The sequence below is a fragment of the Corvus kubaryi genome, unplaced genomic scaffold, assembly GCF_017639235.1.
Source record: "Corvus kubaryi isolate FWS band 111438036 unplaced genomic scaffold, C.kubaryi_AGA036_p1.0 37172, whole genome shotgun sequence".
Taxonomy (NCBI): Eukaryota; Metazoa; Chordata; class Aves; order Passeriformes; family Corvidae; genus Corvus; species Corvus kubaryi.
In genome coordinates, this window is record NW_024581047.1 from 13975 (window position 1) to 25259 (window position 11285).

The window sequence follows — 11285 nt, forward strand, 5'->3', positions numbered from 1 at the left end:
ACTCAAACCCACCCAAATCCACCCAAACACACTCAAACCCACCCAAACTCATCCAAACACATCCAAAGCCACCCAAACTCATCCAAACCCACCCAAACACATCCAAACTCATCCAAACTCACCCAAACCCACCCAAACACATCCAAACTCATCCAAACCCACCCAAATCCACCCAAATCCACCCAAAACCATCCAAACCCACCCAAACTCATCCCAACCCACCCAAATCCATCCAAACACACTCAAACTCGTCCAAACCCACCCAAACCCACCCAAATCCACCCAAACCCACCCAAACTCATCCAAATCCACCCAAACCCACCCAAATCCACCCAAACACATCCAAACTCATCCAAATCCACCAAAGCCACCCAAAGCCATCCAAACCCACCCAAAACCCACCAAATCCACCCAAATGCACCCAAACCCACCCAAATCCACCCAAACATATCCAAACTCATCCAAACCCACCAAAACCCACCCAAATCCACCCAAGCCTACCCAAACTCATCCAAACCCACCCAAACCCATCCAAAGCCTGGAGAATTCACCAATTCCTGCCCCAACCACGCCCTGGTCCTACAGCTCAGCACCTCCACGTACCTTCCTTGACATCCCCCCTCTGGCAGCTTCCTTGCCACGAGTCCAAGTTCAGGTTCTGGAGCACCTCCCTAGGGGACAGGAATGGGAATAAGCACCAACAGAACATCGGGAAGCGGCATTTTGGGGGCAGGAATGCCCCAGATGAGTGGGATGAGTGGGAATCTCCGCCCCCATCCCAATGTCGGAAGGTTGGAGATGAGCAACGTGAGGCCCAGCAGCGAGGACAGGGGTTGGGCGCTCAGAACCCTTCAAGGGAGGGAGGGGTCGGTGCAGAGCGCCCCAAACTTTTGGGGACAGCGCAGACACCCCAAACCCACGCACGGCCACGGCCCGGGAGGGGACCGCTGAGGGTGTGGGCGTTTGTCCCGCGGGATCAGGAGGTCGGGGTGGCCACCACGCACCGGCTGAGGGCCAGCGAGAGGCAGGAGCCATTGGCCCAGCCGCAGTAGGGGTCCCGGGCCAGCACGCAGCTGTGGCAGTTGTTGCGGTACGCCCCGCACATGGCCATGGGCAGCTCCAGGACGCGGCTGCTGGAGCCCACGTACAGCACGGCCTGCGGGAGGAGAGCACAGGGAACGGTCATTCCACATCCCAGGGACAGCCGGGGAGGGCAGGAAGGAGCTGGAGCTGCTGGAGGGAGGCCACGGAGCTGCTCCAAGGGTGGAGACCCTCTGGAGCCAGGCTGGGAGAGCTGGGGGTGTTCACCTGGAGAAGGGAAGGATCCGGGGAGAGCTCAGAGCCTAAAGGGGCTCCAGGAGAGCTGGAGAGGGACTTGGGGGTGACAGGACACAGGGAATGGCTCCCCACCTCCAGAGGGGGGGGATAGGTGGGATATGGGGAAGGAATTGCTCCCTGTGAGGGTGGGGAGGGGCTGTGGCGGAATTCCCAGAGCGGCTGTGGCTGCCCCTGGATCCCTGGCAGTGCCCAAGGCCAGGCTGGACAGGGCTTGGCCCCCCTGGGACAGTGGGAGGTGTCGCTGCCATAGTGGGGTGGGATTGGGCGATCATTAAAGGTCCCTTCCAACCCGAAGAATTCCATGATCCCACTCCCAGCCCCCCGCGCTGGCGCTGACCCCTCTGTCCCAGCCTGACCAGCCCTCCACCCTCCTGCCCTGGAGCAGGGACCCACCCTGGCGTGGTCCAGGATCATGGACTGGATGGGGTCCTTGTTGGGGAACACCTGGATCTCCATGACGTTCTGCACCCCGTCCGGCAGCTCCACCACCTTGTGGATGGAGCCCTTGTCTGGGAAGAGAGAGGGATTCCGAGGGGAGGTGACGGTGCCAGGAGGAGCCTGCCTGGGTTCCCGGTGCCCGGAGAGGGCAGGATTTTCCCCGGAGCAGCCTCCCGAGGGAATGGGGCTCGGGAATCCTCATGGATTCCCCATTCCCAAGCGGATCCCTCCTCCCGCTCAGCTGGTGAAGCCCAGCCCGTGCCGGGGTCAGGACCCCCCGGTGACCCCGTGTCCATCCCACAGCCCTTCCCGCTGGATCAGCCTTCCCAGGGGGACTCTGCGGGGCGTTTTCCAGGATTCTGGAAAATCAGACCAACGGGAGCGCTCGTGGGCCCTAATCCGACCCCAGCCACCCACCGAAAGCCGGCTGCAGCTCCTTAATCACACACCGGGGATTTAAATCCCTGCAAGCCCCTCCACGAGCGCCGGAGAACAGATCCCAGCACGGAGCAGACGGAGGGATGAGCCCAGCTCGGGGAAGCGCCAGGAAACGATGGAGCCGCTCCTTTCAGGAAGGATTTCTGCTCCACCCCTGGGGCGGGCTGCGCCCCCCTCCCCGCTGGCAGCGGCCCCTCCGGGCCCCTCCCCCGTGCCTGGGATGCTGCCTGGAGCCCGGCTGTGCCCACGCAGCCAGGCTGGAAGCGTTCGGCTGTTCCCGGGACTTGGCAGCTCCCGCCTGCCTGACGAGCATATGCCAGGCTGGGAACGCAGCCCCGGCGCCGCCCCGCTCCCCCCGGGCGCTGTCCCCTCCGCCGGGCGCTGTCCCCTCCGCCGGGCGCTGTCCCCGCTGGCGGTACCTGTGGCCAGGTAGAGCACGTTGTAGCGCTGCCCGTCGCCCGCGGCCACCTCGTGCACCCCGATCTTCTGGTAGCGGTGCTTGTTGTGGAACAGGGGGCTCCTGGAGGGCGACAGCGGCTCCACGCGCTCCTCCACCTCGGGGTGGCTGTCGGCGATCTTGAACGTCTCGCTCGGGGTGTGCTGCCCGGAGGGGACGCACTGCGGGCCGAGGGGACAAAAGGCGCCGTCAGAGCCGGCAGGGACAGTCCCGGCGCTGCTGTCTCTGTGCCCGTGCCAGCTGCCGCTGAGATGCTCCCTCCCCGTGCTTTCCATGCCGGGGTCAGACCTTATCCAGCCTCCTCCCACTGCCAGGGCTCGGCTCCTTCGCGCAGTGTCCCCTCCCCTGCCCCGCGGGCCCTCCCGGCCTCGGGACCCCCGAACCCCCCTCACCTGGCCGGGTTTGACCTCCGGGGTGGGGCCGGTGTAGCCTTTGAGCCGGGATGTCCGGAACACGTTGTCGATGTCCCCAAAGGAGTAGACACAGACAGCAGAGCTTCCCCTGAGGGGACAACGACAGGGTCAGGGGGACAGCGGCCGCCCCCTGGCTCTGTCCATGGCCGTGCCCGCTCCGGCTGTTTTCCAGAGGGAGAAGAGGGCTGGAAGGAAGGATTTGGGACAGGGCCCCTCACCAGGTGTTGGTGAAGAGCCCGTAGACCTTGGAGCGCCGCCAGTCGCCCGCGGGGACGAAGAAGACGTCCTGCAGCCAGTTGAAGTTGCCCTTGGTGACGGGGTCCACGCAGATCAGCGTGGCCTTGAGGAACGTGGTCCACTTGGAGGCCGAGAGGGAGCTGGTTCCTCCCTTGTCCTCCTGAGGGACAGGGACAGCGGGGAGGGGGTCAGGGCTTGGCGGGAACACCCCAAACCCCCATCCCGAGGGATGAATTGGGAACTGCGGGATGCTGCAACACCCCAGCGAGACGGAGCAGGGAGTTCTGTTCCCTGCGAGGCCGAAGGACGTGGCTGTGCCCACCCAAAGTCGGTGTCACAGGGGCCAAACCGAGCCTGGCTGAGCCCAGGGGAGCTGGCACGTCCCCTGTCACCCCCGGAGCTGCCCTGGCTCCCGGCCCGCCCCATCCCCGAGGTACCTTACACAGCTGGGCCACCCGCGAGATGTTCCTGGGCGCCTCGGGGCTCTTGTCGGGGTTGTCCTCGCGGAAGAAGTAATAAATCTTGTCCTGGTGAGGCTCCTCGTGCCTCAGCGTGGTGGCCTTGACAAACTGAGGGTCTGGGGAGGGAAGGGACAAAGCCTGAGCCACACGGATTCCATCCGGGAAAGCCGCCGGTGGGGACAGGGCGGGGAAGGGGACAGAGCAGCGCCCCAGGGCAAGGAGAGCTCCCAGCCCAGCCTCCCCCTCGCCGCCCCCTTCCCGGGGCTTCCCACTGCTCCGCCTCCCGCCCGACCCCACGGACTCATTCCCGGCAGGGAACGGCTCCCTGGAGCCGCCTCGGCAGCCAAGGAAAGCCGCGTCCCTCCTCGCTCTGGGAGCTGTTGCGGGAAGGAAGGACCCCTCAGGAGGAGGAATGCGCGCTGTTTGTCGGGAAAACCCCGTGATGCCGATCCTGTTAATACAGCCCTGCCACGCCGGGCGTCCCTGGGTCCCTCTGAGCATCCTTAGCTGCTGTTCCCATGGCAGAGAACGTGCCGGGATCAGAGCGCTGCTGTTCCCAGGGCAGGGGCTCTCCCGGGATCAGCCTGGCAGCCCCGGGGCTCTCAGCTCTGCTTTGGTTTCCCCTCCCTGCTGTCGCTTCAATTCAGTTTTCACCCCAGCGATCCCCCATTTCCCGGTGTCCCCGGGAAGCCAGCGCAGCCCCGTGGAGGCGGAGCAGGCTCCTGTCCCCATGTCCCCACCCTGTCCCCAGCGTGCCCCTGCCCCAGTTTCACTCCAGCCGGGTTTGCCCAGAGCCCCTGCCCGCAGTGGAAGTTGCCCAACGCCTCGGGGAAGCTGCCGGGCATTTTGCACAAGCCCATTTCCTTCCCCGTGCCAGAGGGACTGGCCAGCCTCATTTCCCATCCCCCGAGGAGGGGGAAGTCACTCCTGAAGCGGTGGCATTCCCCCAGCTGCAGGGGACAGCTGCCTGGCACCGGGGGCACCTGGCCAGCCCCCACCGCAGACCCCAAATGAGAAGCTCCGGAGCTTCTCCTGCCCCAGCTGGGCACAGGGGACGTTCCCAGAGTCCGGCTGGGATCCCCCAGCGGGAGCGTCCCCCACTCACTCTGCATCACCGTGTCGCTGGTGTAGAGCTCTCCGCCGCCCCTGACGCGGCGGAAACGCGGGATCTTCCCGTTCTGCTGGCTCTTCTTGATGGTGGAGTAGATGTCCTGGCCTGCGGGACACAGGGATTGGGGAGAGGAGAAGGAATGAGAGCAGCCGGGATTCCCTGGGCACGTGGATTCACAGAGATGGTGGATATGGAACAGGACCCTCCGTCCTGCCAGGGCTGCCCCAATCCTTAAAGGGTGCCAGGGGCAGATTCTTGGGAAGGATCCTCACCTGTCCCCCCTGCCAGGCCTGGAGTGGTGGGATCACTGCAGGCCCCCCCTTTCGAAGGTCCCTCCCACCCCAAAACATTCCTGATTCCCAACGTTCCTCCCGTGCCCCAGGTGGGAATATCCATGCTCTGTCCCAAAGGGATGGAACAAGGAGCGCTCGGGCCACCCAGAGCAGGGGACAGAGCCCTCGGAGCAGCCTCAGGGGCTCCCTGTTTGTCCCAGGGAGTTTCTGTGCACAGCAAAACCACTGGAAAACGGGAGAAGGGGAAAACATCCATCTCACCATCGACGACGACGAGCGTGTTGGAGTCGGGGGTGAAGGGAGCGATCCCTCTCCCATCCCAGGGCGGGCTCTCCTTCCTCTGTGTCTGGGGAAGAACACAAAGGGATCCTGAGTGGGATCAGGCCCTGCAGGAAGCGGGAGGCCGGGTTTTCCCTGCCTGGCTGGGGGAAGGATCCTTACCACATTCCAGCAGGTGGGAGCGCAGGCGCCGGTCCCGCACACCAGGAGCCCGTCCCCGTACTGCTCCACCAAGGTCAGGTAATTCCGGCTGTCCTCCTGCCGGGGGGAGAGGAGCCTGGGAATGGCGCCGCAAAGCCCCCGGCACCGCACGGCTTCCCAGATTTTACCTGGATCTTCCCGGGTCTCCTCACCCAGAGGGAGCTTGTGAGGAGCACACACAGCTCCTTCACCCCAGATCCTCCAGCGCTCCCCATCCCGCTGTTCCCAGATCCTCCAGCCCTCCCCATCCCACTGGCTCCCAGATCCTCCAGCCCTCCCCATCCCGCTGCTCCCAGATCCTCCAGTGCTCCCCATCCCGCTGTTCTCAGATCCTCCAGTGTTCCCCATCCTGCTGTTCCCAGATCCTCCAGCCCTCCCCATCCCACTGCTCCCAAATCCTCCAGCGCTCCCCATCCCACTGCTCCCAGATCCTCCAGCCCTCCCCATCCTGCTGTTCCCAGATCCTCCAGTGTTCCCCATCCCACTGCTCCCAAATCCTCCAGCCCTCCCCATCCTGCTGTTCCCAGATCCTCCAGTGTTCCCCATCCCACTGCTCCCAAATCCTCCAGCCCTCCCCACCCCGCTGCTCCCAGATCCTCCAGTGCTCCCCATCCTCTGTTCCCAGATCCTCCAGTGTTCCCCATCCCGCTGTTCCCAAATCCTCCAGCCCTCCCCATCCCGCTGCTCCCAGATCCTCCAGTGTTCCCCATCCCGCTGTTCCCAGATCCTCCAGCCCTCCCCATCCCGCTGTTCCCAGATCCTACAGCCCTCCCCATCCTGCTGTTTCCAGATCCTCCAGCCCTCCCCATCCCACTGCTCCCAAATCCTCCAGCACTCCCCATCCCACTGCTCCCAGATCCTCCAGCGCTCCCCATCCTGCTGTTCCCAAATCCTCCAGCGCTCCCCATCCCACTGCTCCCAAATCCTCCAGCACTCCCCATCCTGCTGTTCCCAAATCCTCCAGCGCTCCCCATCCCACTGCTCCCAAATCCTCCAGTGCTCCCCATCCCGCTGTTCCCTCAGGGGTGGGACTTACCAAATTCCCAGACATCACGCACTGGCCTTCATTTTTCACTGGGAACTCTTCCTAGGATAAAAGAGAGGAAACACTTCCATTCCCGCTCTCCCAAGGCCGGCAGGCGTGGGCTCGGCACCCTACAAGGTCACCAAACACCGCAAAGTGTCCTTGTCCCACCCCCTCCGGGTCTGAAATCCCTTGGGAAGGCCAGGCTGGATCCCGGGAAGGGATGGCAAGAGTGAGGCAGCCCGGGCTGCTCTCCAGAGGGCTGGGAAGAGGATTGGTCCCTGTGGGGACAGGAACCGCAGTGTTCTGGGAACACCAAGGGAAGGGTTTGGGCCCAAACTTCACTCAGTGGCTGGGAAGGATGAAACAGGGTCAGGACGACGCCCACTGCAGGGTTTTCCTGCTCCCTGAGCTCCCTGCCTGGCTCGGAGCTCCCAGCCTCGGAGGAGCAGCTCCGACGGCGGGGAAGAGCGGGATCGTAGCTTCTCCGCAGTGACGGAATCCGAGCGTCACTGCTCACACTCCGAAAAGCACCCCCGGCTGGAATCGCCCTCCCTTGTGGGGCAGCAGGATCACACCCAGGGAAGAACCCACCCGTGGCCGTTCTTTCCTGGTGGGATGGGGCCGGCTGGGCAGAGAGCCGGGAATGTGGGCTGGGAGATGGGTCCCGCACACGTTTGTAGGGCTTTGGGGCCGCTAGCAGAGCCTCCTCACCGTGTAGTTCTCGCGGCTTGCAAAGTCGTAGTAGTAGAGCCTCCCCTCGCCCCCGACGAAGATGGAGGAGGTGTTTTCCTGGTGGAAGAACACCGGGAACCTCTCCCTCCGCGGGAACACATATTCCTTGGCACCTGGGGACAGCACCGGCGTCAGGGACCGGCTGCCGGAGCCCCCAGTGGTCCCATCCCTTCCCGTGCCCTTGAGGAAAAGCAGCGCGCGGGGCTGGGGCCCTCCGGGAGGGTCGGGAAAGGGACAGGCGGCTGCTGGGCTCCAGCCATTGTCCCCTGGTCCCTGGGGCCGGGAGAGCTCCACAATGGAGAGAGGAAGCCGGGGAATTGCGGCAGGAGCTGTGATTGCAGGAGTGGGAGCTCGGAGTGCCGCAGCAGCCCCGGCTCGGAGCGCTGCCTCCCCGCATCCAGCACCGCCCGCATGCCAGCTGTGGGACCAGGGATCCCTCTCCCACCCTGGCAGCCTCTCCAGGCAACGCCGGAGAGATTTGGGTCCTGCACCTCCTTCCCAGGGCCAGGAGGGATGGACAGGGCTGGGATTGCCAGGAGGGATGGACAAGGTTTGGATCCCCAGACCAGAGCCCAGGTGGCACAGGGGAACCTAAAGCCACAACTCCCGGGGCTCCGTGCCCCAGACAGGAACCAAAAGTGGCTGCAAGGCCCCAGACGCCCCAGCCGGGAGCAGAGCCGCCCGTCTGCCCCTGCCCTTCCTCTTTCACAGCCCGGCTTTTCCAGCTCCCCTTCCCTACAAACCCCGCCGTTCCTGCGTGCCCAGCTCGGCTGCGGGAGGCTGGCCCTGTGCTGCAGGGGGGACTGGCCCCTCCTGGGTGTCTGCTGTCCCCTCTGGGTGTCTGCTGACCCCTCTGGGTGTCTGCTGTCCCCTCTGGGTGTCTGCTGACCCCTCTGGGTGTCTGCTGTCCCCTCTGGGTGTCTGCTGACCCCTCTGGGTGTCTGCTGTCCCCTCCCGGGTGTCTGCTGTCCCCTCCTGGGTGTCTGCTGTCCCCTCTGGGTGTCTGCTGTCCCCCCATGGGTGTCTGCTGACCCCTCCCGGGTGTCTGCTGTCCCCTCCCGGGTGTCTGCTGTCCCCTCCCGGGTGTCTGCTGTCCCCTCCCGGGTGTCTGCTGTCCCCCCATGGGCTCCCCGGTCCTGCAGCCACGCCTGGGCAGCCCAGCCTGCCGAGGTGCTCGGGGATGGCAGCACAGGGATCGCTCCAGGGATCAGGGCTGCCCTCTGCCCCGGCACTCCGAGGCCGGCATTCCTTCTTTTTCCTTTCCCAAAGAGAGGGGCCTCTGCCCTGGGAGCGCTCCCAGCGCTCAGCCAAAGGCCGGGAGAGGCCCTGGAGCTGGCAGCCGGCACCGCGGGGCGATTAATCAGCGGCACGTGGCTCTCTCTATTTACAGGGCTGACACTTGGCAGGGCCCGAGAAAGCCCTGCCCGGCCCGGAGCTGCCTCTGCCCCGCTGAGCCAAGAGGGAAAAGGCCGATTAGAGGTCACCGGGGCCGCTGAATTCCCGCTGGCTTTGTGGGGTTATTCCCACCTCCTCGGGGTCCCTCATCCCTGCGGGGTTAAACGGGCAGAGTTTTCCCAGCAGGGCTTGGGGAAGCTGCCAGAACCCCCCGGGTCTGGTTTGGGAAGGGCTGTGGGGACACAGTGAGGGGACACCTCCATGTCGCCTTCCCCTTGGGACCCTCAGCCCGGCTGGATCCTGGTCCCTGCTGGCCCCTGTGCCCTGCCCAGCCTTCCCTGCCCCTCCCGTGTCCGAGGACTCGGAGAAGCTGCTGAGCCTGAGCTGGAGGAGCTGGCACGGAGTCCTGCAGGGTGACTCTGCAGCCGGGCCTGCCCTCGGCCAGGCTCGGTCTCAGCCTGCCCAGGAGAGCAATAATCCCCTTTTCACCCTCTCCCTTCCCACAGCCCTCGCAAATCCCGCTCCCGGGCACCCCAAAGCGCTGTGAGCCCGTCACCAGCACAGCCCGAGCAGGTCTGGGCAGACCTCACCAAACTTTACTCTCGTAAACTTTACTCCAGCCCCAAAATCGCTGCTAATACAGGCAAATCTCCACCCGCAGCTCCTCCACCTCCCCCGTTCCACACTTCTCTCCTGCTGCCCTGGGGCTCCTTTGGAGCCTCTTCCCGACCTTGCCCGAGCCGGGCGAGCCGTGCCGAGCTGCGAGGCCGCGCTCCTCTCCAAAGACCAAAAACAAACCAGCCCCAAACAATCCCTTGGCCGGCGCCAGCGCTGTTGTTTATCCTGCAGCTCCCCGGGGACCGCTGTGAATCACGGAGAGAGAACAGCTCTGCCAGCCAGGGCCCGCCAGCGCGCCTGGGCTGAGCTCTGCGCTGCCAACGGAGGCTCCAAAGGCTTCCAGGAGCGCCTACTGGGGTCCCTCTGCCTCTGGGGCCCTGCAGAGCTGGTCCTGAGTCCGGCTCTGCCTCCAGCGGCTCGGATTAGGGAAGTGGTTTGATCCCCTTCTCCCCTGGCAGGGTGCAGGAGCAACCCTGCACCCCCAAACTGGGGTGTCCGGGGTTTGAACACCTTCAAGAGATGAGGATGAGGAGGCAAAGGGCATCTGGTGGCCCACAGGACCGTAAAATCATGGCATTGTTTGGGTTGGAGGAGACCTTAAAGCTCATCCCGTTCCACCCTGTGCCAAGGGCAGGGACGCCTCCCACCATCCCAGGGTGCTCCAAGCCCCGCCCAGCCTGGCCTTGGACACTGCCAGGGACGGGGCCATGTCCCACTGTGTCCCCAAAGAATGGGACACGTCTCCCCTGGTGGATCCAAAGCTGCTTTTGAGACGGGGAAGAAAGAAAGGCTCGTCCCCTTGGAAAGGGGAAGGCTTGACCCTGCCGTCACCCTCGCTCCCAAATCCAAGCCCGGAGCTCTAGGGGACACAGGGCTCATTCCCAGAGCCTGGCTGACCCCGCCGAGCCCCTGTGCCCGGCATTTGCTGCCAGCCCCACGCCGGCGCAGGAATCAATGGCACCGCTGTCCGTGGAAATGTCCCTGCTCCGGCGGCGTGAATGGGAGAAAGGGCGGCTTTGTGCTCGGGAGAGCTCTACGCCAGAGGGGAGGGGAAGTATCAAATCGGGGAGAGAGGCAGCCCGGCGCATCTCGGAAGGATGCCTGGGGGTGAGGGAAGGCAGCAGGGAAGGGAGCAGGGAAGGGAAGCGGGAGGTGCTCCGGATGCGAAGCAGAGAAGGGAGCAATCCCGCCGCCCATCTGGGCACAGCTTTGTGACTCCCTGTGGGCCCAAGAGCCCCTGGAGAAGCACCAGAGCATCCCAGCGCATCCCAGCGCATCCCAGAGCCGGCTGCTCCCACCTCCGGAGCAGAGGGGCAGCGTGGGCTGCAGCCTCTCCAGGCGAGCTCCGTCCCCCGGCCCGGCTGGGGCTGAGTCAGTACCGCCTTCCCGCTCCTCGCTCCAGCATTCCCGGCTGGCAGCGGCTCCCGCAGCCCAGACGCTCCTTAGTCACCGGCTCGCGCCGCTCCCGGCTCCGGGAGCTGTGGGAATGCTGGTGCTGGGGCAGCCCGGAACGGAGGTGACGGCTCCAAATCAGGAGCTGAGATGAAGCTCGGGAGGAATGAAAGCGGGAGCAGGATGAGAGCAGAACCCGGCGGGTTTCGGGAGCTGATCCTTCGCTTGCTGCCCACAAACCCCTTCTAAGAGGGAATCACCTTGGAATATGAGGTGGGAGAGCAGGGTGTGGACTCTGCCTGCTCCCTGGGATTGCCCGCTCCTGGAATTTCCTGCTCCCTGGAATTGCCCGTTCCCACACGGCACCTGTGCTATCCCGAACTCTCCTGCCGCTGCCGTGGGACGAGGACACGGGGCCGGGCCGCCAGCACATGGAAAATCGGGATTCACACGGG

General features: G+C 64.7%; 2 protein-coding genes across 3 annotated transcripts in view; both read right to left on the minus strand.

Annotated features, from left to right (window-relative positions):
- The window catches only part of SEMA7A (semaphorin 7A (John Milton Hagen blood group)), a 23305-nt gene that overhangs the window by 2154 nt on the left and 9866 nt on the right, over nucleotides 1-11285 (minus strand). Inside the window, exons 2-13 of one of the 2 annotated variants that reach the window (XM_042021743.1) lie at nucleotides 7405-7538; nucleotides 6703-6753; nucleotides 5628-5723; nucleotides 5448-5532; nucleotides 4888-4998; nucleotides 3759-3898; nucleotides 3303-3481; nucleotides 3064-3172; nucleotides 2634-2832; nucleotides 1732-1847; nucleotides 1005-1156; nucleotides 604-671 (exon numbers count right to left, since the gene is read on the minus strand). In XM_042021743.1, the coding sequence (XP_041877677.1) occupies nucleotides 604-671; nucleotides 1005-1156; nucleotides 1732-1847; nucleotides 2634-2832; nucleotides 3064-3172; nucleotides 3303-3481; nucleotides 3759-3898; nucleotides 4888-4998; nucleotides 5448-5532; nucleotides 5628-5723; nucleotides 6703-6753; nucleotides 7405-7538 (1440 nt within the window). The remainder of the gene's footprint in view (nucleotides 1-603; nucleotides 672-1004; nucleotides 1157-1731; nucleotides 1848-2633; nucleotides 2833-3063; nucleotides 3173-3302; nucleotides 3482-3758; nucleotides 3899-4887; nucleotides 4999-5447; nucleotides 5533-5627; nucleotides 5724-6702; nucleotides 6754-7404; nucleotides 7539-11285) is intronic. The other variant, XM_042021744.1, reaches the window with a different exon arrangement.
- The window catches only part of UBL7 (ubiquitin like 7), a 28459-nt gene continuing 24628 nt past the window's right edge, over nucleotides 7455-11285 (minus strand). Inside the window, exon 12 of the mRNA XM_042021752.1 lies at nucleotides 7455-7538. The gene's annotated coding sequence lies outside the window, so the exon portion shown is untranslated. The remainder of the gene's footprint in view (nucleotides 7539-11285) is intronic.